This window comes from Anastrepha obliqua, chromosome 1 (genome assembly GCF_027943255.1).
Source record: "Anastrepha obliqua isolate idAnaObli1 chromosome 1, idAnaObli1_1.0, whole genome shotgun sequence".
Lineage (NCBI taxonomy): Eukaryota > Metazoa > Arthropoda > Insecta > Diptera > Tephritidae > Anastrepha > Anastrepha obliqua.
In genome coordinates this window covers 66,820,211-66,847,867 of record NC_072892.1, presented here as the reverse complement: position 1 = coordinate 66,847,867, position 27,657 = coordinate 66,820,211, and the positions used below count along the sequence as shown (strand labels likewise).

Genomic DNA, 27,657 nt, shown 5'->3' with positions numbered 1-27,657 from the left:
TCGTCGCTGGTTTGGTGTGAATTGGTAGGTTCATGAGCGTGAATTTACATTGATTTTCCAGATATTTGTTTAAAATATTTTTCTTTTAACATTTTACTTGTATTTTAATAATACTTTTTTTTTTAATTGTTTGCATTTTTTGTGGTTAGCCTTTTACGCTACAATTTTTTACGCTTATATTTAATTAGAATTTCTTACATTCACGGTACGATCCATATTCATTTACTTAATTTTCTTTATTTCGTATGGAGTTTACACCGATATGGATATGAAAAAAAAAGCAAACAAAAAATAATAATTGTGGGATTGTGGAACGAAGTGTGGATGATTTAAGGATGATTAAAAGGTTTGTCAAGCAGTTACATATGTGTGACATTATGTTATATATTTATATGTGTGTGTATGTATATTTGAAGAGAATGGAAACAATGAATACATATGTATATGTACGATTAATACATGTATATATAGATATATGCTTGTAGGTATATACGTATGCAGTGCTAAACGGTTAAATACGATCACCATGAATACATGTATGCTTTTATGTAGTAGGTATATGTATGGACTTGTAAAAGTGATTATAAAAATGCATTCACCCAAATGTATGACAAATGTATGAGTGTTTGCGTGTTTCGAGTAGCCATGTATGTTTGTATATATGTTTGCGTGAAACGTCGCCATCAATGCGTGTCAATAATATGTTGAAATGCGCCATTAATTGGAACTAAGTTGTTCAGTTCTGTGTAATATTTCAGTTTGATATGCACGTATGTATGTATGTATTATTAATATAACGGTAATCAGATTTTCACAAGCACCTGTATGTATGCAAGTGTACTACAATTTTCTGCGTTTGCTTATTAAATATCAAATGTGCCTTTGACTTATATAGCTTTTGTTGTTGTTTTTTCATTTTACTTGTTATTATTTTTATTCTTTTTTTTGTTAATATGCTTTGGGATATTGAAAAGCCAAATTTTATTACTGCCGTAAGTATGCGTGACAGTGGGCGATTATCATTTGATGCGCGTGTATGTGTATTTTGGTTGTATGTTTGTATATGTATTGATTGGGGCTGGTTTTAATTTTTTTTCGATCGGATTTTGCTTTGTTTTTAACTGCGCTCCTTCATTTTTTCACTGTGTGTTTGTAGTATTGTTTTCTGGTTGACGGCAATGATGACAATATTACAGAAGTTCTAACTCTTTTTACTATTTTTGCTTTCCTCTTCTTCTTGTTCGTTATTGTTATTTTTTGTTTTAGTTTCTTTGCTTTTTGCTTGCTTTCATTTCCTACTGTTTACGGTTTGATGTTGTTGAATTTAGTTTTTTTGTTTTGTTGTTCTTGTAATAGTAGTAGTTAGTAGTATTATATCAGTAGAAATCGCATAATTTACTTAAATATCTAAAGAACGACGTCAGGCAGGTCGTGCGGCCTGGCCTAGGCGCGCATTTGGTTTTCATGTACAATTTTTCTCTCCTTATAATAGATCTCCTCCGACTCCTTATCGCATAGCAGTAGCACAACGGCTCCAAACAGGAAGATAGCTGCACCCCAGCCAACACCATAGGCCCAACCGAATTCCCAAATCGGCCGATTCGCTGCAGTAAAAAAAGTTAATCAGTAAAAAAAAATAAAACAGTTAAATAAGTATTATTTGTAACTTACCCAAATTGAGTTCTCCGGCAAAGCCTACAGGATATATTATAAGTGCAGACAAAACAGCCAGTACTAAAAATTAAATGAAAAAGCATTGTTGTTAAACTTACTGATTAGGCATAGTGAAATAAAGTGATAATTATTTTTGTTGTGAAGTACAGAATACATCCTGGTATTTATACAGAATGCATAAATTTCATATCAATTATTTCAACCCTCAGTTGGACACCTTTTTTAAAAACTTCAGTTGGGCACTCGGGTCTGGCCTCTTTTCGTCCTATTCGAAGATCCTTTTTAAAAGGTTACATCCATAAATCGATAGAAAATTAAATTTACCTGGAAGCTCAAATCGTTAGCTATAATAGAAACATGTTAAACTCACGACCATAGTCGAAAAAGACCCGGGCCACCAACGGAGGGTTAAAAATGTATTTGAGGTATAGCTAATAAATAAAGAGACTGACACTCGAATAGAGAAACGAATGCGCCAAAAGCCAGCATCCACACGCTGTTTAGCGTGAAGATAGTCTGGAGGTGTTCAGCCAAGTACAACATCCCAGTGTTTTATTCGCCGGATCTTGTGCCATGCCACTTCTACCTCTTTTCTATGGTGAACTTCGTATTAAAAGAGACACGATTTGAGTTACGTGAAGTTGTATAGGAGAAGACCCCACATTCACTGAGCTAACAGAATATTTTCAGCATCCCTCGAACAATGGATGATTCGGGTAGCCTATATTTTGAGATTGATAAGTAAATTCTCTTTTTACCCGATTTTTTTTTACACAAAATTGGATTTAACACGAGTTAAAAAGAAAAAAAGTATTTTTTTACACGAATTGTTTTGTTTTAACACGATTTAATATGCCCTTATTTAATATGTACAGCGTTTTTTTATACCGAATGTGAAAATACGAGTATGTTTCTTTGTGATTGTAGGCTGAAAAGTAGTTGAAATTTAAAAATAAATCATTCTCTATAGAAGGTTCCATTAAAATCATTTTATTTATACTTAGAGGGCTATGAATTTTGTGGCCTCTAATTTAACTTAAAACTGGTTTTCCTAAGCCAATTCTTTTAGTTTGGAAGTAGATAATTATCACAACAGCCATATCCAGGAAATCCCTTGTAAGTCCCTCCATTTGTAGGACAACATCAAGACGCATGCCACAAATAGGACGAGGAGCTCGGCCATACACAGAAGTGTACGCGCCAACTATTTATTTATTTTTTTATATCCAGGGAATAAAATTGTGGAGAGAAGTATTTTACTTTGTCCTATGCGCTATTGTTGTCCCAGCTTGAAATATTCCGCATAAACTTTAAGGAAATGGTGCTGCGTCAACGGTACTTGGCGTACAGTATTGCCCAAAACTATAGCACCCTCTAGTGAATATTTTGCGATAGCTGGTTTTCTCAAATTATCAGGTCAGTCCATAAGTTCGTGCGTTTTTTAAAGGTGGTTTTAAAATTAATCAAAAAGATGTTTAAAGTATTTATTAATCAATAATACATTTTCCTTCATTATTTACAATGTCTGCCCAACGTTTAGACAAATTTTTAATTCCCTGCTTAAAAAATTGTTTGTCCTTGGATCCAAAATACGCTTCGATATCCCTTTTTATAGCTTCTTTTGAGGAGTAGTTCTTGTTACTCATATGGGATTGAAGTCCACGCAAAAGGTGATATTCACAAGGTGCAATATCCGGAGAGTATGGTGGATGCGGCATTAGCTCCCATCCGAACTTGTTCAGCTTGCCTTGCGGTATGAGGTCTTGCGTTGTCGTGGTGAAACGAAACTTTGCATCTATTCACTGATGGGAATAATAATTAGCAGTTAACGTCTGGTTTGGTTCCAGAAGATCATAATAAACAATACCGGCCATATCCCACCAATAGACAGGAGAATCTTCTTGGGGCGAAGGCCAACTCTAGGGGTCGGTTCTGGTGTTTGATCTTTATCTAACCATAGGCGTTTGCGAACAGTATTATTTTAAAGGACCCACTTTTCATCACCAGTAACGATATGGTTCAAAAAACTTTCATTTTCAAGCCGTTGCAGCAGCTGAGAGCACACATTCACTCTCTGCTGAAGGTTGGCGACGGAAAGTCTATGCGGAACCCATTTTCTCAGCTTTGAAACCGTTCCCAATTGAACCAGGTGCCTGTGAACTCTTTCATACGATGAATTTAATCTCTGAGCTATCATATCGACTGTCAAATTGGGCTCAGCTTCCATGAGTTCAAGAAAGGCGTCGGAGTGGTTCTATCCGCGATTAAAATCACTTGTTGAATGCACAATAAATCAAAGAAAATATATATAGTTCCGTTATATTCCGCGAATAATTTTTTGCGTGCCAAAATCGTACAAAAGTGATATTATGGGTTAAATACGCACGAACTTATGGACTGACCTGATATTTCTGATAAAAAAAAGGTTCCGTATCCTTTTACGACTTGCTTAGGTTTAAATGTTTAGTTTTACTACAGAAGATCATAAACACTAAGGAACCCAGATACCTCAAAGATCGACTTATGTTTTCAAAATCCTGCCGCTTGTTAAACTTAGTCCCGATGAAATACAGTTGATTGGTGACTGAACGTCAATACTTTGTGTCTCTGTCCGTCTTTGGAATACCTTACCTTACAAAATTAAACGTATAAAAGAAAGCTCGTGTTTCAAAAATAAATTGCTTCGCTACCTTGCCGAAAATTGCTGAATGTACTCAAATGGTTCCACATTGTTTAAATCTCTTCCAATTAATCCCTTCTATATATATATAATTGGCGCGTACAGCCTTTTTGGGTGTATGGCCGAGCTTCTCCTCCTATTTGTGGTGTGCGTCTTGATGTTGTTCTACAAATGGAGGGACCTAGAGTTTCAAGCCGACTCCGAACGGCAAATATTTTTATGAGGAGCTTTTTCATGGCAGAAATACACTCGGAGATTTGCCATTGCCTGCCGAAGGGCGGCCGCTATTAGGAAAAACGTTTTCTTAATTTTGATCTTTCACCGAACCGACGTTCTCTCTCTGAATTCCGAATGGTAGTCACGCACCAACCCATTCGGCTACGGCGGCCGTCAATCCCTACTCCTACTACTTTTATTTTTACCTTACTTTCCTTTTTTTAAAACTTTTCTTCAACTTATACTTCTTTACTACTTCCTGTAATTTTAGTTTTAATTTTACTGTTAATCCTTTATGTAAACTATTCTTAAGGTCAATCATTGTAAAAATAACCAATGGTTGTATGTTTGGCTTTAATAATAATAAATAAAAATAAATAAAAAATAAAGAAATATACTATGACCAATACATACATACTTATGACCAATTTTTTTATTTCAAAAGTTTAACATAAAAAAAGTTGTCAAAAATTCAATGGACAAAACTGAAGCGTAAACAAATACGTTTCTATGTTAATATTTTGCAGAAAATCCCTTATTATTGTTTAATGCAGTGCATCTTTTAGGCACTAAAGATATTAAATTATCAATAACATCTTGCTATGCCTTTCCATACTCCTTTTACAGCTTCAAATAGTCCGTTTATAAGGGGCTATTGTTTGGTTCGTTATATTGAAGAAGTGAGAAAGTGAGAAAGTTTCTAGAGACGTACATACGTTAACTCTTGAATTCGAATTATTAATGCCAGAAAATAAATTACAATAATAGGCCCTTAAGCACCTTAACTTGTGGAAAAGGAAGAGATATCAACGCATGATGCCAGTAAGTTTCCACCTGACTTCAGTCGTAACACCACACATCCCCAATAGGACCACTTTGCATACTTCATAAATAACCATAATGAAAGGTGACGGGTATGTCTAACTTGGTCTTCTTCTTACTCTATAATATTGGATACTTGGAAAGACGGTTTGTTGCATGCATTTGTAAACTGATTACTTTCTGTCCTACTTTCTTACCCACTCTAGCGTAAATTTTACCTAAAGTCACGTGTATGATAATATTTATTGACTTACATGACAACAGCATCACCAGCACAGCAATTCTGTAGAATTTGTATTTCACATTGTGATTCTGTGTTCGCAAACCCAGTCCAGTGAGTATGGTGGCAATAACGTCTGTTATCAATGTGATTATGCATAAAGCGGCAGTAGCCTTGATGTAAGCTGAAATATTATAAAAAGCGTTTATTCGAAAGGCGTTAAATTCGAAACTAGCTGACAACAGCCTACTTACCCACATCTCGACTGGCATAACAACCAGGCGGATCGTGCAAGTTGAATGGCAACGGTGAATCAACATCCTCCTCAATGCAGTGCACAAAGAGACCCTGGCGCCAGCCAGCAGCCATTAACCAGTCCGTGGAAGCTAATGCCATAATCATCAGTATCACAACGATGACACCGCATATAAATGCAATGACCTACAGATGCGAAAGAATATTGCAAAACCAAATTAATTAATTCAGTTGCAAGTATTTTCAAATTCAAGAATTTTTACTTGATTGAAAGAGCGATATTCATACCAAAAAATTATTTAGTTTTTTTTAATTCATTTCGTGAGCTCAAGGCCGGTTTAACAAAATAAAAACACATTGCTTTTATTATTCGTTGTGCATTCGAGGAGGTTTCGATCTCAATTTGAAGCCAACTTCAGGAATATTCAGTTCTGGTCGTCTGTTAAACAGGCCTTGAGATATACAAAACCAAAATACGAAAACGAAACAATTGACAAAAAGTTATTAAAATATATGTGGTAATTTGCAGCCGTTGAAAAATACTTAAGAACGATGCGTTAGCAATCGCAACCGTTGGCGCATCTTTTATCAAGCACAGTGCCATAACGGTACTTTTTGTGCTTGAATATATTATATGTGATTACATTCATTAAAATGCGTTATCCTGCGTTATAAGCGTTCACATTGATTTTTTACGTTTTAGTAGGAGCACTGAAATCTTTTTGAGAAATATACTTAAAGAACGATTCAGTCTTCGTCCAAAATTTTGTGAATTATTTTCTGTTTTATATTGTAACTGGTAAGTAAGTAAAAAATAAAGGGTCTGGAGTTTTCTACATTACTTTATTTTACTTGAAACTATTCAATAATGTCGAGAGGGAGAAATTGCACACCAGCTCTTCGAAAAGTTATCATAGAGTTGCAAAAGACCAGATTATTCTACGGTGTTATTTCAAAAACAATGATTTTAAATGATATTTTTCTGAGTATAAAACAGCAGAAAACGTTTCCAGAAAAAGAAAGCATGAAAGACCATTAGCCAGATTAATAGGATGATCATTAGATTGTCAAAACATGATCCCAGGAATCATGCTGCTGACATCCATCGTCAAGTCAGTCGCAGTGTATAGTTCATGGAATGCTTATGCCCTCTACCACTCGCTGAAAGCCAAGCTCAGAGCTTTTTCTTGGACACTCATCCCCTCTTTCATTTCCCTCCACTCCATAGTGGCCGGAGATCCAACAAAGTGTGGTATTGTGTTGTTCGATAAGCGAGAGCGACCTCCTATATTTCTTAACACATCTTGAACGATGAATTGATGCGCGTTGAGGCGAGTACCTTGACCGCCGCTTGACTATCAACAAAAATGGTAAGGTTTGCTGGAGGTAAATCCATTAGTCTTATCGCTTCTCCTGCTTTGTCTATAGCGTAGATCCCAGCTTGGAGGATTCTACACCAGTCTGGGAGTCTAAAGGAGCAATTTAAGAATATTTGATGAACACTTCCAAACCAGTGCCATTGTCAACCTTCGAGCCGACGGTATAAATATGGAGAATCATCTGATATGACTCTGGTCTGTCAATTGTTTCTGTCGGGTATTCGTATTTTATAGTCTTTGTTCAAATCTATTTTGGAACCAGATAGTCTGTTTTCGATACGTCTTGCAAGTGCTCCACAGATAGTAGAGCTGATGCATGAACGTGCGTGTTTTCTTTTAGCATGCCTGTTGCCTTAATCCCGGCTCCGTTCGATAGAGTTAGTGTTACTCCATCTATAGACGGTAACTGAAAACTCTGGATTTTATATCTTTCAGTGAACAGAACAAGTCCGGTCTTGACTGGGTTAACCATAAGACCGTTTGAGGTCGCCCACTTAGAGAGTTCCCCTAACGCTGATTGTATGAGTGCATGAGCCCGTTCATAGTCGAGAGAAACTTCCCTGTCATCAGTATGACTACATCGTCTGCATAAGCACCTTTTCTTGCTCATGGTAATAGCAATTCATTAAGGACTAGGTTTCAACATTATTAAACGCTTCTTTGATATCCAAAAAAGCCACCATAGTGAATTCCTTATTTTTAAGAGATTTCTCTATTGTTCCAACAACTTCGTGCAGTGCTCTTTCTATAGACTTACCCTTCTGGTAAGCATTTTGGGCATTGCTGAAGTTCTCGGTATTAAACGTGCTCTTGATATATAGATCTAGAATCTATCTTTCTAATGTTTTGAGTAAAAACGAGGAGAGACTAATTGATCTGAAATCTTTCGCAGTATTAAGACCCGTTTTCCCCTGCTTTGCGAATAAAGATTACCCTAACCTTCCTCCCTGAAGATAGGGATTCCCTAAAGACCTTAACTAAACATATATTTATCGTTCCTATTGACAGCTGCAACATCGTTGGTATAATTTTCTCCGGTCCTCCTCACGTGTAGGGTTGGAGGGAGTTTACCGCCCAGGTTACCTTACTCTCCCTTGCAAGTTCATTTGAATTCCAGAAGGGCTAGAACTTTGTACGCTATTTATCCATTCTTCACATACAGGGAATTGTGTTTGCATGAGATATTCAAGTGTTTCCTGACCTGTTTTTGTGAAGCTGCTTGGTTTGCGGGGATCCTTGGAGAGACGTTTTCTAAGTCCTGAGAACTCAGATGTGTCCTCCAATTCTTTACAAAACAATCGGCAGGATTCTTCCTTTGCTTTCTTTATTTCCCTCTTAAAAGTATTGCAACTATTTCGGTAGCAATCCCAAACTTCTGTCGCCTTTGACGCCTTTGCTGCATTGTGAAGCCTTCTTGTTTGTCTTCTTAGTAGTTTGAGCTCTTTGATCCACCATGGATTTAATTAGTTCATTTTTTGGAGGCCTGCTTCCTGAACGAGATTTGCGAAAAGCTTCATCTGTTGCACATGTCAACAATTTGAGGTTATTTTCCAAGCTGGAAACGATAGTTGTTTCCTCGTCTTCAGGGGGATCTAACTTAGCCATAAGATTATAGAACTTTATCCAACTTGCCCCTCAGGGATTCCTATAGGAAAGTCGTTTAGATTGTTCTATGTTGACTGTGAACACGTTTCTATAGTGATCCGAAAAGAGCACTTTGGCGAAACGTGCCAGTTGTCAACCCTGAATGAGCCTACATTTGAGACTAAGGTTATATCAATAACCTCCTCCCTAATCCTCTTATAGTATGTGGGATGATTACCCCGGTTACATATATCAAGATTAGTAGAGAGTAAGTATTCAAAAGAGACTCACCACGTCTATTTATATCGCTACTATACCATGTCGAATGGTGTGCATTTGCATCGTAACCTACTACCACGTGCAGACTCCCCGCACTGATCCATGGGACAAGGTCTCGGAGAGCCTGCGATGGCGGGTCTTCTTCTTCAAAAGGTAGGTACGTTAATGTAAGCACAAGTCTGGGGCCTTCTTCTAGGTCTGCGATGCAAAACTGCGGGAAGAGAAATATATTGTTAATTAACATACCATTAAAGTTTTTCCTAACCAAAATGTAATTTCTTATCTTACCTTGAGTAGCAGGAACCAATAGCTTATAAATGGGGTTGTCAAGGCCAGCGACTTTGCCCTGCACAGTCCACGTTAATATACTAGAGCCCTCCCCTAATGCCTCCTCCTCCTTACAGAGCAGCAAGTCCACTGTTGCCGCTCTACAGTGATGCAAATTAATTTGCATCACCTTCAGCGGCTGTGGTTTCATTGCTGCTCTTATTCTTCTCTTCAGGTAGGAACACTTTAAGATGCCCTATTCCGTATCTCAATTGACCGTGCAGGTCTTTGAGGACTTGCTCCGATCGTTGACTAATACTCAACCATATATCTTTGCCGTTTCCCTTATAACTTTTATGGCTTCTCACTATGGTCCAATTTTCGGGATGCACCTCTTCGTTTTGACCTTTTATCAGTGAGAGGGTAGTTTCATCATCCATTAATGGAGGTGGGATCCACATCTTCACGGTCGTTAGAAAAGGTCCATCCTTGAACGGCACCACATCCAATTTGCATCCAGGCCACATTTCGTCAAGACTACGAATAAAAGATGTAAGAAGTTCTAAAGACTCCTTGTTGCTGCATCCGACCACCTTGACTCCCTTGTGCCACTTGACGCCATCAAACAAGACCTTGTTTTTAGAGCCTTGAGCGATCTGTGTGAGAATAAATCTCATTATTTTCTCTTCCACTAGTAGCCATTTATCGTTTCTGATTTTGCCTTCCCGCTGACCACGATCGATAATAGCTACTTGTAGTTCCGGTGGCGAGGTTAAGCTATAAAATGGCTTCATACGCTTGTTCTCAAACACCGGATTATTGTCGGATCTTTGGCGCTTTGGCGATGTGCCTGCTGTTTTTCTTGCCAAAGCTGCAGCTTTTGAAGTCGAAGGACTCAAGTCGAGGGCACTCTCCGTTTTCAAAGGCTTTGTTTCGACTGAGGCCATAGACTTGGAAGGCTGTTCCAGCTTTTGCAAAGGAGATGCAGTCTCGTTCATCTCTTTCTGGCTGTCTTGACTGGGAGCTTCGCGTTTAACTACCGTCGTATTCAAAGCAAGCAGCTTCTCACACTTCCGGACGTTGTATGCATGCCTCTTCATCAGCGCCTTATCTCGTGTGGAGAGCGAATTTGGGTCACGTTTGCTCAGTTTCTCAAGAAACTTGACTGAGCTTTTGTATCCCGATTTTATCTTCTTCTGCAGGATTTTATCCGCAACAGTCTTCTTTGGGGTGTCATCCGATTCGGTTTTCGGATCAGTTGTGGGATTTGCAGTCTGATCCTTCATGGAAAAAAGTATATAGTATATTTTTATTAGACAAAAAGACTGATACTCGTACTGATGAAAAGATTTTAAATTTACAAAATAAAACCGAATATGCAAAACATTTAAGTTATTTAATTGAAAAAAGTCCCAAATGGTATCGCTCTTAAGTACTTTCCACGGCTGTATGAGTTTGTATACCGACCTTGAGTGGCCTTGTGATTGTTATTGTTTCAATAGTTGTTGTGGGCGCCATTTTTGATGGTGAGGGGCGTCGCGAGCTGTACACAAACAAGATATAAAGATACATTATTTTCAAATAATATTAAAAGAATGAATGAATTGAACTATTTAACAAGGAACATTTTTTTTCGCTCTTATTAAGGCCGGTTAATAATACGTACCTATCAAGTCAATATGTATGTGTTTGTTAGTAGCAGGGTGTTAGTGGGCCCTCCTAACAAAAATAACAACACAAGCGTTAAAACTCAACAGATGTTTATATGAACCACCAATTGATTTGGCTTAACCCTCACTTCTTTTTTCAACCTTCCTTCATTAGCCTCTTGGCTTTTCAATTACTGCTCCCTTAAATTTTTCTGTTTATAGTAATGTACAACTCTTCCTTTATAATATATTTTGTTATCTTTTTTGCACACAATTTTTTGTTTTTCAATTTTGCTGTGCGTTTTGTTCCGAAAATTTGCACTTAAATATTTATTTTTAATTTTTAATGCGTACGTTTTACTTGTTTGCTGCTTAAAATCTGTTAATTTTGGGGAAAGAGAAAAGTGAAATAAGAACAAATTCATTCGATTAGTATGGAATAAAATCTATTGTACTCGTATTGCATGTACAAACAATTTCGAAATTGGCGATACATTTACTAGCCATGCAGTAACGAAAATAGGAACTCAAAATATACTCATAAATATAGCATTCAATTCCGGCACAAAAAACATGTATGCATAAATACTACCGATTTTGTGGTTATACAGTTTTAAACTTCAAGAGAAAAAAGGGAACTTATGGCGTTTTCTTTTCGCGTAATAATGGCGCATTTATTTCGCACGGCGCCAGAGCTGTAAAATTTTCGATTTCTTTTCTCGAACTGTTTTGCTCTGACCAGGTATATATGTGGCGTTCTCTAGACTCTACGAAGTGAGTGCGAGCGTTGTTCAGCTGATTTTTGTTTATCTGTCCATCATAATTTCGTCATATAATAATGCAAATAATAAAAAAAGTTTTTTTCTAATGACGGTCGCCCCTCGCAGGCAATGGCAAACCTCCAAGTATGTTTGTGTCATGAAAAAGCTCTTCATACAAAATATCTGCCTTTCGGAATCGGCTTAAAACTGTAGATCGTTCCATTTTTGAAACAACAACCCCATGCACGCCACAAATAGGAGGAGGAGCTTGGCCAAACACTCGAAAAAAGGAAGTATGCGCCAATTATATATGTATATAGAATTTTTTTTCTTTTGGTTTTTTTTTTCTTTTATGAAAACGTGTTATGCATGTCAAGTTCTTTGGCTAATGATTCGTTAACGCACCCTAAATCATAGAAACATTAAACAGCTGCTCTATAAAGAGCGAATAAAAGCCCAAAGAGAGGTTTGTTGGCCCTACAAAAGGTCACAGAAAATTTAATCCAAACAAACGTGCTAAAACAAAAGAGAATATGTAAATTAGAAATGAACAAGAGGGGCAAACTGACGTTGTTGAATTTATGCCACTTCATTTGTTATTAGGTGCAGCTTCCGCATCTCATATTTACATATCTACAAACAAACATATATAAATAAAATGTAACAATTACAAGAAAGACAAGGGAAACTCAAGTAGAAAAAATAACGGAATGCCAATGTATGCAAACATTATGTTAAAGGCTGTAAATAGAACTTTGGAGTGCTCACATATGCGGGCACAAATAAACGAATGAGTAAAGCGAAATAAATTATAATTCTGGCCACTTCAGGAAATTCATAATTAGCTTAGTGTAATGATAATAAGTATTTCAAATGGATGTATGCATGTAGATATCTACTATGCAAAATGATTGTTTGCTATTTTAAGAGTAGCAACTCAATTTTTTAATTCTTGCACAATTACTAAATTTTTACCAGCCTTGCCAAATAGGGCGGGCACATGCTGATTACTAACAACAACAACAATACAAAAACAAAGCCCAACAAGCAAAAGTCGTATACACATACATAGATATGTATCCGATTTGTAAATAATAGAACATCATATAATTTGCACTTTGCCGTTAAGAACAAAAAAAATATATTTGTATGTTTATGGACAGACAATTTGCTATTTAAATATTTACAATTGGCGATGCGAATATCTGGTTATAGGCAGATGAGATGTGCAACTATGTGCACATCTTATTAATTACATATTTGCACCTACATTTATACATAAACATATATGTATGATGTGTGGTTGCTGCAGATGCAAAGCCAGGCAGGCATTCAAAATGCAAAGCTTTCCATCTATTTTGAGGAAACCATATAAAAGTACCTTTCTTTGAAGTAATCCAAAGTAACCGATTCTGAATCAAACTCTGAACATTCGGGCAGAGAATCGCTGTCGAAAGAACTAAATCCACTCATATTTATGTTAGCAATTGCATTGTTACTGAAAACTAATTGCTGTTGTTGTTTCAGCTGCGACTGTTGCTGCGCCAACTTGTCTTCACCTGCGTCTCTGCTAGACATTTTCGATTTTCGTACATAAAATTATGTACATATATGGGCTCACAAAACTAAAGGAAACGTAGCACTTTTCGCAGGATATAGTTTTACCTACTTTGAAATTGTTGTAATTAATGGATTGAAATACTACTTAGCACTGTCTGTTTTAACTAAAAAGTTTGGCATTGTTTCTCTTTGGCCTCGACATCCCCTTTTCAAATGGCTATTTTTACACACACATACGCTCACACGACATACACACCAAAATGGCGACAGAATCACTTGCGAACCGTACTATTAAACCTCGTCGTTTATGCAGTTTTAACATCAAAAAACTTTTACCCGCTTACATTTCCAAAAACACCACACGTCCTTTAATAGGTTAGCAAGTAAAAATAAAAATTAAATTATAAAAAATTGACGTTTTTCTACTTTCGCGATCACACATAAACAATTGTGTTCGTTTTCGTCGAGAAAATTTCTTTACTTTGCTACTTTGTCTGCTTCTTTCTCGAATTCGCCGCAATGTTGTGTTACAATCAGTAAAGGGTTGCATTCGTAAAAAGTGGCTTACGAATACGTGGTCTAAAAAAGTTCTAACACACTAATTAAAGTTTACACGGGCAAATTTCAACTCATTTGTGATTCAGTAGCTGACACCTTTTTAGCAATATATTCTCACTTTTGCATTTAATATAATTTTTCTATAAAAATGAGGTATTTTGTTTTTAATTTTAATAGCTGAGCACACCTCATTTTGAACAACGCAAAAATTTTCAATTACTTTTTTGATAACGGCATTTTGAAATGAAGTTCAAATAGAACAAGAATGTGCAGTTTCGGACCCGTTCCGCTAACAAAAGGTGGTTTTTGGAAGATGAATTTACTAGTCGAGTTTCGTTAGCGGAAGAGACCGAAAACCCTGTAAAAAAGTAGGTTTTTGTCTACAGAACACAAAACACTGCGAGTATGTATATATCTTTGTTTGGAATACTCAATTCTTAATATTAAAGTTTTAAGATAACACTTGGTTAGGAAAAAATTTTAGATGTTAAGTATTAAATATTACGTTATTATTCGGTTTATGAATATTAACTTTTAAGAGAAAAATAAGGTAATAAATATTTGAAAAAAAAAAATATACATTGACTAAACTTTTCTGAATTAACAATTTGCGGGACCATAGACCTTGTTATTATGTGAGCGAATTGGGAATGTATTCGCGAAATAGTGTGGTGTGAATGTATTCCTATAGTCTTTGCAAAACTGTCCCGTGTAAACGAAAAATTAGAAAAGAAGTCCAGAACTCCACTTAGAAAGTAAAGAGTCGGATCTGTGTACATATATTTTCTAACAATAACTCATAACAATAAACAAAGAAAATGTAATTATTCATGATTCAATTACTATTACAATTAATTATTGAATCACGGTAATTATTCATGAATTAGTTTTAATAATAATAATAGAGAAGGGAATTGTAGTCATTTGGAGCGCCCTATTTCCTTTTAGAACATTGCTTTATAATGGAAGCTACTTTTTTAGCACATAAACCTCGCCATATTGGAAGGCTTAACTGTCAAATGCTAGAAACTGTCAATTCTTCCAATCGTAGACGTCAACAAAGAAATCGTCTCTAGTGTGTGCGTATGTGTGTCGTTGTTTTTTCTTATGTTTGTGCTAATACCATCCTGAAGCTAAACTTTTGTTTTGTATTATCAATCGAAATATTTATGGAAAATCGAGCTGGCTTTTTATGAGAATTGGTTGTTAGCAACAATAAAAATGGAGGCTACATCAGAAACAATTAGTCGCTCGAGGTCTGGCAGTGTGGCCGACGAGTACCTACAGTGTCCTACGTGTGAATGCAAACTGCAACATTATGAAGTGAAGGCACACTTCGAACAAGAGATGGAGCGTTTAAGACAATTACAAATGAAAGCGGTAAGCGAAGCCACTGCCGAAATAACACAACAAAGCCCTAGCAATACAGTGGCGCTTAGTGAGGAGCGACGAAAACCGTGGACAATATTCCAACGCGTGCAGCGAAATCGGCATTCACGTATAAGGGTTTGTTGGCAGTATATAAATAATCACAATTTTTAGAGATACAAATAATATTTGCTTTCAGCGAAGAACTGGTAAACGCCCGCCACCACCAGCCGATCAAAAATGCCCGATTTGCAATGTCAGCTTTCGCTTGGAAGAAATTCAACAGCATGTTGAACAGTGTCTACTACGTAGTAATGGCACCATCAATGGGCGTGATGGGGGCAGTTCAAGCAATGAAGACGAAGATGGTGAGGAATATGAAGAATACGAATGGGCTGGTCAAAAACGCATACGGGTCTCAAGTCTGTTGCAAGGCGGTTATGCAGCAATCGGTATAGGACAGGTTGTGACAAATCATAGCAGCAGCAGTAGTCAGGCTCGCGATGAAGAGGACGAAGATTTGAATGTTGATGAGGATGACACACAAATCTACGGACCGGCTCAGTATGGTGAAGCAGATGTTATACCGCCCACCGCTTCGGAGGAAAATGGTAACAGTGCAGATAGCGATGTAACAAACTATATGCGGCGGCTAATAACTGGCACTGCAGAAACAACTGGTTCAAGCAACAACGCGGCGGAGTTGCGTCGCACAAAAAACGCGAATGCGATAGTCGCAAATACAGAGGCATGCATTCCACGGACTGACCCAACTGCCTGTGTAGTATCCACAGAAGTACAAGTTCCCACCACAAGACTACTTTCTATGAGTGAACAACAAAATAACCCGCAGATAATAGAGTCACTCAAAATAAAATTACGACATTACGAAAATCAAGCACTGAACAAGTTTAAATGTTTGATTTGTTTGGATGATTATCGAAACCCAGCAATTTCCGTAGCTTGTTGGCATGTACATTGTGAGGAGTGCTGGCTACGCTCGTTGGGTACACGCAAACTCTGCCCACAGTGCAATTTGATTACGACGCCTAAGGATTTACGTAGAATTTATATGTGAATGGAGTAAAGTAACGACAGGAGCATAACCAGTGTATTTCGTTTAAATTTCAAGTCGATTTCATTCAATCAATTACAGTTTTTGATTTTTGTAAATCCAGACACATTTTATACATACATATGCACTTATGTTTAGGTTAAAAAAACAGTTTTCTTTTTGTTACAAATTTGCATATTTACGCCCATATTGAGTTCGAATAAGCAAAAATAATAAAATATTACATTTAGCCTTTAAGGAAAACAGATCCTAAGCTGTGTTGCAGTTACAATAAAAATATAAGACATAATTTAGCTGTAAGAAGCTATATTATACAAGTATATACATACGCAGATTAAACTTTTATTTCTTTCATCTTAGTGGGAGATTGGAAAAGTAGAGTGCGATTTTTCGCAGCCATTTCTAACGTGTGAAAGCTGGCTCTTCGTGTAAAGCAATGTGTTGACAGAATAGTTATTTTGGAGGCACAGTAAAATTAAACGAATGATATACTATCCAATTCCATATATGTAAGTACCTATGTACATTAGGTAAATTATCATTTGATAGTTGTATTTTGGAGAGTAAGCGACGATTTAATTAGTAATGCCTTTGGTAAGCAAAAGGCAAACATATGTATATGAAATTAAAACTGGTGAATTCATTGGATAATACAAAAAAAGTAAATAAAAATGTATGTCAAGAATACGTCAAAAACTTCCCAAGCCCATCTGGAAAGTGTATTTAACAAAAGCTGAATCGTACCAATTGCTTAAAAAATTAAAGGAAGGAGAGGAACTGTTGTTCTGAATGAGTCCTAAGTTATTGAAGATATTCAATTTTGAGTTTTCCTTTATGTTCTTACACATAAAATGATATTTAAAACATTATAACAAAAAATGCACTCGAAATTGAATAGTTTTTGTAATTTTATCTTTTCTACAGCGTTTTTGCTTTATGATTGGCTATATTTCGTAGCCAACCCGTTATTTTCAAACATCCCTTAAATGTATGAGAGATGGCTGGGGGACCGGCATTTTGCGAATGTTATGAAAAATAGCAACAAAAAAAGCCAACCGAAATCCGTCATTTTCGTGATTCCGTGTTCTCTGAGTCCGTTTTATATTTCTATGTATGTTTTTCCCTTCCGTTCGTAAATATTTTCGCTACGCTGTCGCGAAATTGGTACACATGTGTGAAAATATTAGTAGTCGTTTAATAAGTGCACAGTGATACACGTATTAATTTAAAGCGAGGTGGTATTGAATTATAAGCAAAATCAAACTAACTTTCTTTGGGATTAAAATTCTAAATACATGAGTTGTCTCGTTAAACTAGTAGGTGTTATTGTCCAATAAATCAGATTTTTTCTTTTCTTGTAAGGTATAATGAAGCGTGAATGTGAGGTCCACTAAAAATTTAGTAGATTTAAGTTGCAAATATTTAATTCTATCAGTGAATTTGTATTCTGTGTTCGTTAGCTCCGTAAATGTTCACATGTTTTAGAAAGCTGGAGATGGCTTTTTGGTTTTTGTTACGTTATCTGAAAGCTCTGAATATTTCATAACCAATGCAGTTAAGGAAATTGCAATGTTTGAAAGTGGGTTATTAAGTGCAATGCAATATTACTTATTTTTCAACAATTTTTGTTGGCTTCACACGCTATCATGTTCCCTTTTGTATATTCACTAAAACTGTAATATTTTAAAATAAATTGACATGAAATACACTTCACTCTATACTTACTTATTATTTCTGTGCAAATTAGCTCTTCTATTATAAAACACTACAAATCCGCTGTGGTCTTTAACAATTTTTAAAGAATTTCGTTAAAACATTTTTTACGACCTTATAAAACTTGTACCACGTTAGAATTTTATTCGGAAAATCAGAAATATTACAAAAACGAAATATACGACAGAAATTAACGAATAACAACTGCAAGTTTATTACGCTCGGTGTGAAAATTCCTTTTTTTATTAGTTTCCAACTTTAAAAAAGAAATGATGTAAATATATATGCATGAATATAACTTACAGTATCCGAATTAAGTTATTTCACATAATAATAGTCCGATCGGTATTTCCAATATGAATTGTGGCGAAACATCGGTAATCATTCCATTCGCCGTCGTTAAATGCACGATACTCGGCGTTGTTTTCCTTTGACAGTGCACTCAGCTGTTAAAGAGCCGCAGTCGACATTTTTTACCACCGCCGTTATTAATGCTACATAGCTCGGCAAGATAGTCTAAACTTTCGGCAACGCGGAATTGACTATAGATTGTGAATCGGGAATGAAAACAAATTAAAAATATATTTTTTATTACATTTTGATGTAAATTTTTTGGAAATATTTAATTTAGTATATATGTGAAGTGGAAATATTAAGTGGAAGTGATTTAATATAAAATTGTCTGAGTTTTAAAACTTTGAAATGTTGCTAATATTTTGAGGAGGAGCATGAATGTTGAAGAAACGGAAATGGTTGAAAATTGCTGGAGGCGATAGAAGAAGAGTGCAAAAGAAGGGGCTAGAAACTCGTACAAAGTAGAAGAGGTGCAAAGCAAAGCGATAGTTATAGAAATAAAAATAAAAAATATATATATACCTGTTAGTTGTGGAGGTGGAGGATCTACACGAAAAAGGCACGAACGAAGAAGGAATTGAAATTGACGCAAGCAAAAAAAGCCATTAATACAAGCAACGAAGCGAGTGAGAGTACGTAAACGAAAAGTTGGATGGATGGATGTGCTGTCACAGGAGAATTGCTCAAATTCTACCATTCAATCGAAGATATAACGTGTACGAAAAGAAGTTTTGTATGCCCACGAATATAGTTGAAAAGGCGAAAGTGCATAATATAAATGAATAAAAAGATATAAAATTATAATAACACGCAAAGTCAATTCAACGAAAAAGGAGCTAGTAAAGTGGCTGGGCATTAGTGCAGTGCAGTATAGTGTCGTTGGATGTGTGTGTGATTGGGCGTGTTCATGTGTTTGTGCACCCGCAGAGAATACGGGCAAAGGCAAAAGTGAAAACTTGCTTTTTTGTCATCGTTGCCGTTGTCGTTGTAGTTGTAGTCGTCGTCACTATACCGTCGTTGTGTTTTCGCATTTTTCGCGACGGCAAATCTACGAATGTATTTAGCTAAATAACCAGCCAACCAAATAGCCAGCCATCCAGTTTTGGCCGCGGCTTTGCATTTGGCAATAAAAAAATAAAGTCGAATTCCTGGAACTCGAATTCGCGAAATTGAAAGGCGCGCGCGTTTTTTCGCACACTTAAGATACAACCTTTCAAAAGGGTTTTTGTGAACGTTTCAAACCAAGTTGGAAAATAAATTGCAATTGTTCAAAAACACTTTATAGTGCTGCTGGCCAGTGAATTGGAAACGCTCCAAAGTTTTATTCGCTCCGAGGGGGGCCATTCGTACCGACTGTCGCATTTACCACCACAGTGCGAGACCACAGCGGCGGGATTATGTCATTTTGTATATACTTGTGTGTGTGTGCGAAGTTCCAACTAATTAATAAGTCGGAATGCGATGAAGCGCCATAACGAACCTGATCTGTGAAATAACAAAATTTTCAAATCAAAAGTGTTGAACTGAACTCACTGAAGTGCTAAAAACGTATACCAAAATGTAGCATAAACAGCATTAACATTTCTAAAATGTTTTAAATATTAGTGCAGAGAATATCTGCATTTAGAAAATATATTCAATGAATTTGCGTCGCAATTCTTTCGCTGGCCACGCTGGCCTCCATAAAAATTCCCACAATAGAAAAAGTAGTAACAAAATCACTCAATTGAAAATTAGCGACGGCATTTCGACACGTACCCAATCCCGTCGCCCTGTTTGTGAGTTATACAAAGAAATATTAAATTTCAATAAGAATCAAAACCAACTTAAATAGAAATACAAAATCAATTAAAATAATAAATACATACTGTAAAAAACCTTTTGTGTGCACACTTAAATGGCAACATTCAATGGTCATAGCGCTAATACTGCTGCGGATTTGCTGGGTTCTTCGGTTGCCGTCGCTGCAGCCTCAGAGCATTTTGAGCGTAGCACTGCTGCGGCCACCACTACCTTTCTAGTACCATCTACGGCGACGTCAAATGGTGGACCGTTGCATTTGGAGCCTTTTAGTCTTGCGGGCGGCCCACATTTTGTCACTACAACGACATCGCCATTGGGTAGTGCAACCGCGGCTCATCATCCGCATCAACAGCAACAGCATCACCACCATCAACAAACAAATTCAACATCAACTTATACCTTTTTACAAATTAAACGCGAACCTTGCCAAGTTTCGGAGGTGACGTCCGCCAATTGCCATCAAACACAGCAGCAACAGCATCACCAGCAACATCACGTGTCCACATCATCAGCAAGTGGCGGCGGCATTGGTGTTGGTATGGGCGTTGGTGTGGCCTCATCAACGTCTAGTTGCTCCGCTTCCATATCAGCCGCTTCCAAAACAATGTCTTCATCTTCCACGCTGACAACGCTAGTGAAGATTGAAGCGTCCTCGCCGAAGGTGAATGAAATGGACAAAACGGCCACAGTGAATGCACTCACCACAGCGCCCACAAGTATGTTGATAGTAAAAAATTAGAAAGAAAAAAAAAAACCGATTTAGCATTATTTAAGTAATGCATTTCCATGCACATACGAACATACTATTTACCACTCTCATAGTTCATGAATTTTGGTGCTTTGTTTTGCATTGCGACTACAGTGAAGCGTCGGCCTTTGGCTTTCTGCGTTCTTTTGTTTCTTGCTTGCAGATAGCGCGGTACCCGTTGGTATTGCCGTGGCGCGTAAGCGACCACAGGAAACGGCGGGCACACTCTCCAATTCCACAACGATTCCTGTACAACAGGCACTCAACAAGGATATGAATTGCTTTGGCATACGGGTGGCGGATTTGGGTAAGTTCTGATTAACCTTTGCGTTAAAGAAAGTCATATTTTTGTATTAATTTTTTTTCACAATTCGGATGGCTTAGCCATTTTGTTCACAAATGAAAGCTCATTTGAGAAATTGGTCATTCCAAATACATATGCAGGCATATCTCTGGGGGAACGATGAACGACATAAAAAAAATAAACGCAAAGTCTCTTTTGCACAAAAATTATTAATGAAACAAATATAATTTCGTAAACAACGTTTCAAAACGATCGAATCGAGTTTTCTTCGTCAAAAGTATTCGATACCGAAGCGACCTGAAGCTGATTCTGCCGCTATAAAATGTGCTTCCACAAATCTGGTTTTTCTCTCAAATAGTTTTCAAGCACTTTTGTTTCAAAATATGTTTAGTGAACCAATGTAGACTTCAGCGTTTTGACTTATAAGTGGGGTTTCTTGGTCGTCCATATGCTTTTAATTGTCGAAAAGACTTGTTCAATTGGGGCGGATGTCCCTAAAAGAGCAAAAGCATATTCAATGAGAATCTTAATTTTTCTGTAAAGCATGCGCCATTTTTCAGAAGATATTTCAAACTCTGAATCCAGAGTGCGTCAAATGGCTTGTCTTCTCTGTTCCACTACAATATTATTTCTTCTTCGGTTATATACATACATATTATGTTATGGGTTATGGAGGTTATAAGGGGGGCAAATAGTCTCGCTAGGCTAGGCTGCATTCCCTTTTGTTAATTATCGCAAACACTTGGAACTCCCGCAACAAATTTGATATTATTTTACGGTTTCCAAATACCTGAATTAAAGTCCGGCCAAGGCCCACAACGATGCGTGGTTGGGTTTTCAATTAACACGTTTCAGTACTTAGTGGGGGCCGGTTTAGGATCTAAAAGTTTACTATAATTTGTTTTGGAAAAGAATGCCGATTTGGCAACGAACGAATTGGATATTATTTGCCAAGGACTGTCACTGCAGCAGCGTTGCTTAAAAATGTATGTTAAAACAACAACAATTTGGTACCATCAGAGCTCAACGATCGTAGACTTTTATGCCAAAAAGGGGGCGGAAAGGCCATTTATTAGACCAACCCCATTTTTCGGCTTTGGCAAAAACAACCTAAAACAGGAAACCAAAAAATGGATCCAAATAAAAACCAGGGAATTCTAGAACGGCGCCAACGGCCTTAATTACTCCAAAAAGTTCCTGACTTTTAATACCAACAGCAAAATCTGCTTTAGCTCTAGACAAAAAGGGCTTCAGATTACTCTGTGGAGCACTTACATTTAACATTTCAATACAATAAGATTATCCTGCATTAGTTTAAACGGGTTCTGCTGTGATGAAGTGGAGTCCATGGAACTCTTAATCACCAATTGTGAAGCATTAGGTCACAGGAGTCACAGAATCCTGGGGTCGTACCTACTAGAGAATGAATACTTACAAATGCTCCCTTTCAAGGAGCTGATTCGATTCCTCGCAATAATAATTAATATTAAGCACAATAGATCAATCTGGTCTCGGGGCATAAAGGCCTTATCCGAACCCGTACAACCATTACCAATATCAAAATCAAGATATGTAAATTTTGGAGAATCTCTACCTGAATCATATACAAACTGAAGACAACTAATTAAACACCCCTTTTGCTATCGTCTCACACCGTCGATACGCAAGCTGGGCCTACGGATATATAACACCAATGGCAACACTGACAGAATGGCACTCCCTTATATGCAAATTCGATTGTTCCAGCAGTTTAGACCGGTTTATTTCGATGAAATTCAAATTCAGCCCACTTTTCAATCACATTGCATTTTTGGATGAATTAATACGTTAATGAAGTCGTTATCATTGTGTTTTTTCGTTGGCTTGTTGCATATGTGGAGTGGAAGTTGGCTTCCAGATCGGCATCGTTCACTTTCACAAACGCTTAAAATAACATCAAAATGTAATGATGCTTTGTGAAATAAAATATGATATGAGATAAAAAGTATTAAACACAGTTTTATGAAAAAAAAAATCAAAATTTGTTTATTAGATGTTTGGCCGAGCTCCACATCCAATTTGTTTGTTGTGTGCGTTTTGATGTTGTTCCACAAATAGGAGGATCTACAGTTTTTTTATGCCGCTCTTGAACGGCAAATGAGGTTTGCCATTGCCTGCCGTGGGGCCATCGCCATCATTTGTTGTTTCATACCCGCAGTGGGTTTCGAATTTCTGCACTACCGCACGGTGTACACACACAATGTAATGCGGCGGCAGCGTCCGTTTTGGAATTAGAATTGGAATCGGAAAGGAAATTTTTTCAAAGCAATCAGGCAGTATTACCCATTGCATTTAAGATCAAGAAAATTAATACATTTTCGGAATCAAAAAAATCGTATTTATGTTATAAAAACTCAATGAAATTTCTCAAATAGAGTTGAATTGAGAAGGCGGGAGAGAAAAATTAGCAAATAGTTTGTGATTAGGATCATCCTTCAGGAAAAAATTTAATTGTAAACTTGTTTAATGTTTTAGTAAAAGAAAAATTATCATTTTTATGCCAGAATAAAATTAAATATTAGTTTCGGCGGCCGCCGTAGCCGAATGAGTTGGTGAGTGACTACCAATCGGAATTCACAGAGAGAACGTAGGTTCGAATCTCGGTGAAACACCAAAATTAAGAAAAACATTTTTCTAATAGCGGTCGCACCTCGGCAGGCAATGGCAAATCTCCGAGCGTATTTCTGCTATGAAAAAGCTCCTCATAAAAACATCTGCCGTTCGGAGTCGGCTTGAAACTGTAGGTCCCTCCATTTGTGGAACAAGACGCTTACCACAAATAGGAGGAGGAGCTCGGCCAAACACCCAGAAAGGGTGTATGCGCCAATTATATATATATATATATATAGATATATATATATCTATTAGTTTCGGGAAAAAGAAATCCATAATTTTCTCGGTAGATGGATACAGTGATCGATATTTCGTAACGTATCGATGAAATAATTTAAAGTAAGGCTCGTGTGAAATGTCACACACTAAAAAAATTATTTTGCTGTTTTTGGTTTGTTCCATTCAGTTGTGAGTTACAGGGTGTTAACAATGGAATACAACAAAGAGAAAATTCAGTATATTGTACAGTTTTTTTTTTTATTATAATTAAGGCGAAAATGCAAGCCAGGCCGCTGAAATTGTGAATGGTGTTTCTGGTGCCGATACTGTAATAGCTGATTACGTGCAATTTTGGTATCGTTGATTCCGTTCAGGCATTTTTCATGTTAAAGAAAATGTTGATAAAATCACAGAAATAATCGAAGTTGACCGGCATGTTGGTAGTCGCAGACTCGCCCAGGAGCTAAAGATCGACCATAAAACATTTTTAAACCTTTTGCGCAAAAATTTTACGCAAAAAAAATAATTTATTTTTCCCAAAATTATTATTAGTTATTGCTGGCAGTTTCCACTTGCTTTCGCTTACTTTTCTTCTGCTGAGGATTATGTGAAAATGTCTGTCAAAACACAAAAATGACAGTTGAAAGCAACTAAGTTCTCCCTTGCTTCGCCGAGAATTTCAAGCACCTTCGGTAAAATACTAAGGACAGATGACCCAATTTGGTGTATAGAAATAAATTCATTGTGTTTTTTTTTCGAAAACCTGGTCCATAGCGCGTGGACGTATATTTTATTTCTTGACTTTTTACACTGCGATGGAAAATACTTGCCATTAGTACTTCTCATATTAAATTGCGACCTGACGTTTTGTTATTCTTCTTTCCTTAATGTGTCATCGTGGATATAAAAGATAATACCGATTAATTAAAATAAAAATTATAAATAAATAGAGAAGAAAATGATCGTGACAGATTTGATTGCGATTAATATAAAAAAATAAAAGCAGAAAATTTTGCAAATGCGCTTAGACAGGCCAGTTTGTGTGAACAAATCGCTTTTTCGAGTGTTTTTTAATTTGTTAATTTTTATTAATAATATTTTCGATAAATTAGGCAACTTTAATTAATATTCCATATCAATTCTTCAAAGATCGTTACCCAGCAACAATTGAACTGTACTTTTAAAAGAATAAAAACATGTAAAGTGATAGTAACTTTCGAAATTGGAAATAAATTGTATAAAAACCTTCAAATTGGAGGCAACTTGAAACATTTTTTTTCATTATTATTATTTGTAGGGGTTATATACATTATAACTCTAACTCAATTAACACATAGGCTACTAGGGTTTACGGTGCTTAATAACTTGATTACATAAGACATTTTTTTAAATTTATTTGTTTTCTGCTATAAGTTTGAGGGCACCTCTAAATTACTTAAAGTGGCGATCATTGTGTTAGGAATTCGATAGTAATTTTTGCAAACGTTGCTCGCTATTAAAATTAACCACATACAATTTTTAAATCTTGCCCGATATTTTGGCATTGCCAGACCAGAAAATATATTTTATTCGAGAATTTGCATTTAAATAAAAAAATCTTCTGTTCCTATTTAAGAATCTGGTATATAAAATTTTAGGAAGAATGCGTCTTATGGCCTAGTCAGACGGCGGTGTTAATCGAAATTTAAAATTGTAGTTTTAGATATGGTTGTTACGCAGATTGCACTAGTTGATTTGCTTACGGGATAGTTTTTTCAGTAAAAGATGGACCGCAGGCAATAAATACGGGTATTAGCTGCTCTGATACTAAGAAATAATTATTTATTAAAAAAAATCTTTAATTGCAATTCAAACTAGCATTGCATCCAGTCTTTCTTGCTCTTCTCTTTAAACGTTTTATTATTTTCTATTCACAATTGATATTAACTGTAATTTTTCGCCAATGTTGCCATCGAAAATTCCATTAATCCGCTTGAATTATGAGAATTCAAGTGGGAAATTTAGTTGTCAATCCGCATTAGTTGTACTTAATTTCTGAGATAATTCCGAATTAAGTCGTTATTAGGCTAATAAACCACTGAATTAATATTTCGAAAAATGTTAGTTATAAAAATATGCGTCGTTCCGGATTATTTTAGACACTTGTTTTTATTTTGTTTTTTAATTTAGTCTGTTTTTCTTTTGAAATTTTTAAACTTAATTTTTTATTTTTTAAATTTAATTATTAATTTTTTAAATTTAATTATTAATTTTTTTAAATTTATTTTAAATTTAACTTTTAATGTTTTTAATTTAAACTTTGTTTCATTTCATATTAATTTAATTTAACTTCCTTGCTTCTGTAATTTTTTTTTATTTAGTTTAATTTTTTTCTTAATTTTATTTTTTTTTATTCTTTTTTCTCTTTAATTTTATTTCTTTAATTCTTTTTTTTTTTTCTTTAATTTTATTTTTTTAATTATTTTTTTTTTCTTTAATTTCATTTTATATTTTGTTTAATTTAACTTTATTATTTTATATTACTTTAATATTTTGTTTGTTGTATTTTTTCTTGTTCTGTTAATTTAGCAATTTGTGCTCCCTCATTTCGATTTCATCAAATTTTCATAATCAGTCTAAGAAGGGTTAAGTGATTTTAGTCATTCGGGTTAACTTTTCCGTAGAGGTGCACAAAAATGTCAACGATTTGTTGCTGCTGTCTGTGGTCTCTATACTCGTAGCATGCGGGCACTTACAATGCACACAAATACACGTGTGTATGCATTTCCATATGCACATATGTATGCACGTTTATGTCTTTGCTTTGCAGTTCCACTTCAAGTGCCCTCTAACAGCTTACTCCCTTTTCATAACAATTACCTACCCCCTTGCTCCTTTTGTTATTGTCAAAAATTTATACTTTAACTTTTATTATTAATTTCTGCTACAATCTCAGCAGCATGATGCCTACGCATTAAAATATAATGGTGATTGAATTGAGAGGATATGGAGTGAGTACGCTTGGCCGGATGAGTAGATAGAAAGTGGAAGTAGAAGGGGAGGGATGGCAATAGTGCCGGTTAGTTGAAATGGTGGTAGTCTGATGAATGGACGAGTATTTAGTTACTGGGGTTACCTTTGGTTGATCGGTTGGTTGAGGGAGAGAGCTGGTTGTAAGCGTGTCATTTAATATATCTCATTACTTTGTTGATTTAAAGCACTAACAAGATTATAGAATGCGTCATGGGAATTCCTTTTTCAACAGACAGATTGGTTATGGTTATCGGTTTTTCGGGTGATGCGTAAATTTGTGCTCGCCGGCGATCGAATTTTCCTTCCTTTTAATTTACAATACGAGTTTGAAGTGAGTTCTTTAGAATACTCACTTAAATGGAGAAACAATGTGAGTGAGCGTTAGCGCCGCTGGCATGGATGGTGTGTATGAATGAGCAGCGTGTGATCAGCAACCAGCTGTCCAATTGCTATACATATGTACATACGAGTATGTACTACAAGCATATTGCCAATTCAAAAGATA

The 27,657-nt window shown here is 36.1% G+C and overlaps 3 protein-coding genes across 13 annotated transcripts in view; 2 read left to right on the top strand and 1 right to left on the bottom strand.

Moving 5' to 3' along the window:
• Positions 1 to 217: 217 nt before the first annotated feature.
• Positions 218 to 13,856, bottom strand: LOC129236325 (transmembrane protein 47). Of its 7 annotated transcripts, none has more exons than XM_054870656.1 (6): positions 13,691 to 13,838; positions 10,844 to 10,919; positions 5,867 to 6,053; positions 5,647 to 5,796; positions 1,672 to 1,734; positions 218 to 1,604 (listed from the first exon to the last, which is right to left on the bottom strand). In XM_054870656.1, exons 2-6 carry the CDS (start codon positions 10,892 to 10,894, stop codon positions 1,444 to 1,446), a joined length of 612 nt encoding a protein of 203 aa, XP_054726631.1. In that variant the 5' UTR covers positions 10,895 to 10,919; positions 13,691 to 13,838; the 3' UTR covers positions 218 to 1,443. The 7 variants fall into 7 exon arrangements, 3 of the variants coding, with proteins under 3 accessions (XP_054726631.1, XP_054726629.1, XP_054726630.1); XM_054870654.1 differs by lacking the exon at positions 13,691 to 13,838 and adding an exon at positions 13,168 to 13,684; XM_054870655.1 differs by lacking the exon at positions 13,691 to 13,838 and adding an exon at positions 11,043 to 11,399.
• A 1,089-nt stretch (positions 13,857 to 14,945) lies between these two features.
• On the top strand, positions 14,946 to 16,686 carry LOC129235736 (E3 ubiquitin-protein ligase RNF220). The gene is made up of 2 exons (XM_054869745.1): positions 14,946 to 15,410; positions 15,472 to 16,686. Exons 1-2 carry the CDS (start codon positions 15,126 to 15,128, stop codon positions 16,348 to 16,350), a joined length of 1,164 nt encoding a protein of 387 aa, XP_054725720.1. The 5' UTR covers positions 14,946 to 15,125; the 3' UTR covers positions 16,351 to 16,686.
• Positions 16,687 to 18,582: 1,896 nt separating this feature from the next.
• LOC129236464 (protein winged eye) overlaps positions 18,583 to 27,657 on the top strand; it is a 49,429-nt gene continuing 40,354 nt past the window's right edge. For 4 of the 5 annotated variants that reach the window (XR_008581672.1, XM_054870874.1, XM_054870873.1 and 1 more), the window contains exons 1-2: positions 18,583 to 20,933; positions 21,129 to 21,272. Coding sequence is in view for 4 of the 5 variants with exons in the window: in XM_054870874.1 (XP_054726849.1) it covers positions 20,312 to 20,933; positions 21,129 to 21,272 (766 nt within the window). In the remaining variant the exon portion in view is untranslated. The remainder of the gene's footprint in view (positions 20,934 to 21,128; positions 21,273 to 27,657) is intronic. The other variant, XM_054870872.1, reaches the window with a different exon arrangement.

What these genes read in the sequence shown, in the direction of transcription:
- LOC129236325 (XM_054870654.1), bottom strand. Translation starts at nt 13,364, where the DNA reads ATGTCTAGCAGAGACGCAGGTGAAGACAAGTTGGCGCAGCAACAGTCG. An exon ending in TTATGCCAGTCGAGATGTGG is followed by an intron (nt 5,797 to 5,866) that starts GTAAGTAGGCTG and finishes ATAATATTTCAG; the next exon opens with CTTACATCAAGGCTACTGCC. An exon ending in TGCCGGAGAACTCAATTTGG is followed by an intron (nt 1,605 to 1,671) that starts GTAAGTTACAAA and finishes TTTTTACTGCAG; the next exon opens with CGAATCGGCCGATTTGGGAA.
- LOC129235736 (XM_054869745.1), top strand. Translation starts at nt 15,126, where the DNA reads ATGGAGGCTACATCAGAAACAATTAGTCGCTCGAGGTCTGGCAGTGTG. An exon ending in ATCGGCATTCACGTATAAGG is followed by an intron (nt 15,411 to 15,471) that starts GTTTGTTGGCAG and finishes ATTTGCTTTCAG; the next exon opens with CGAAGAACTGGTAAACGCCC.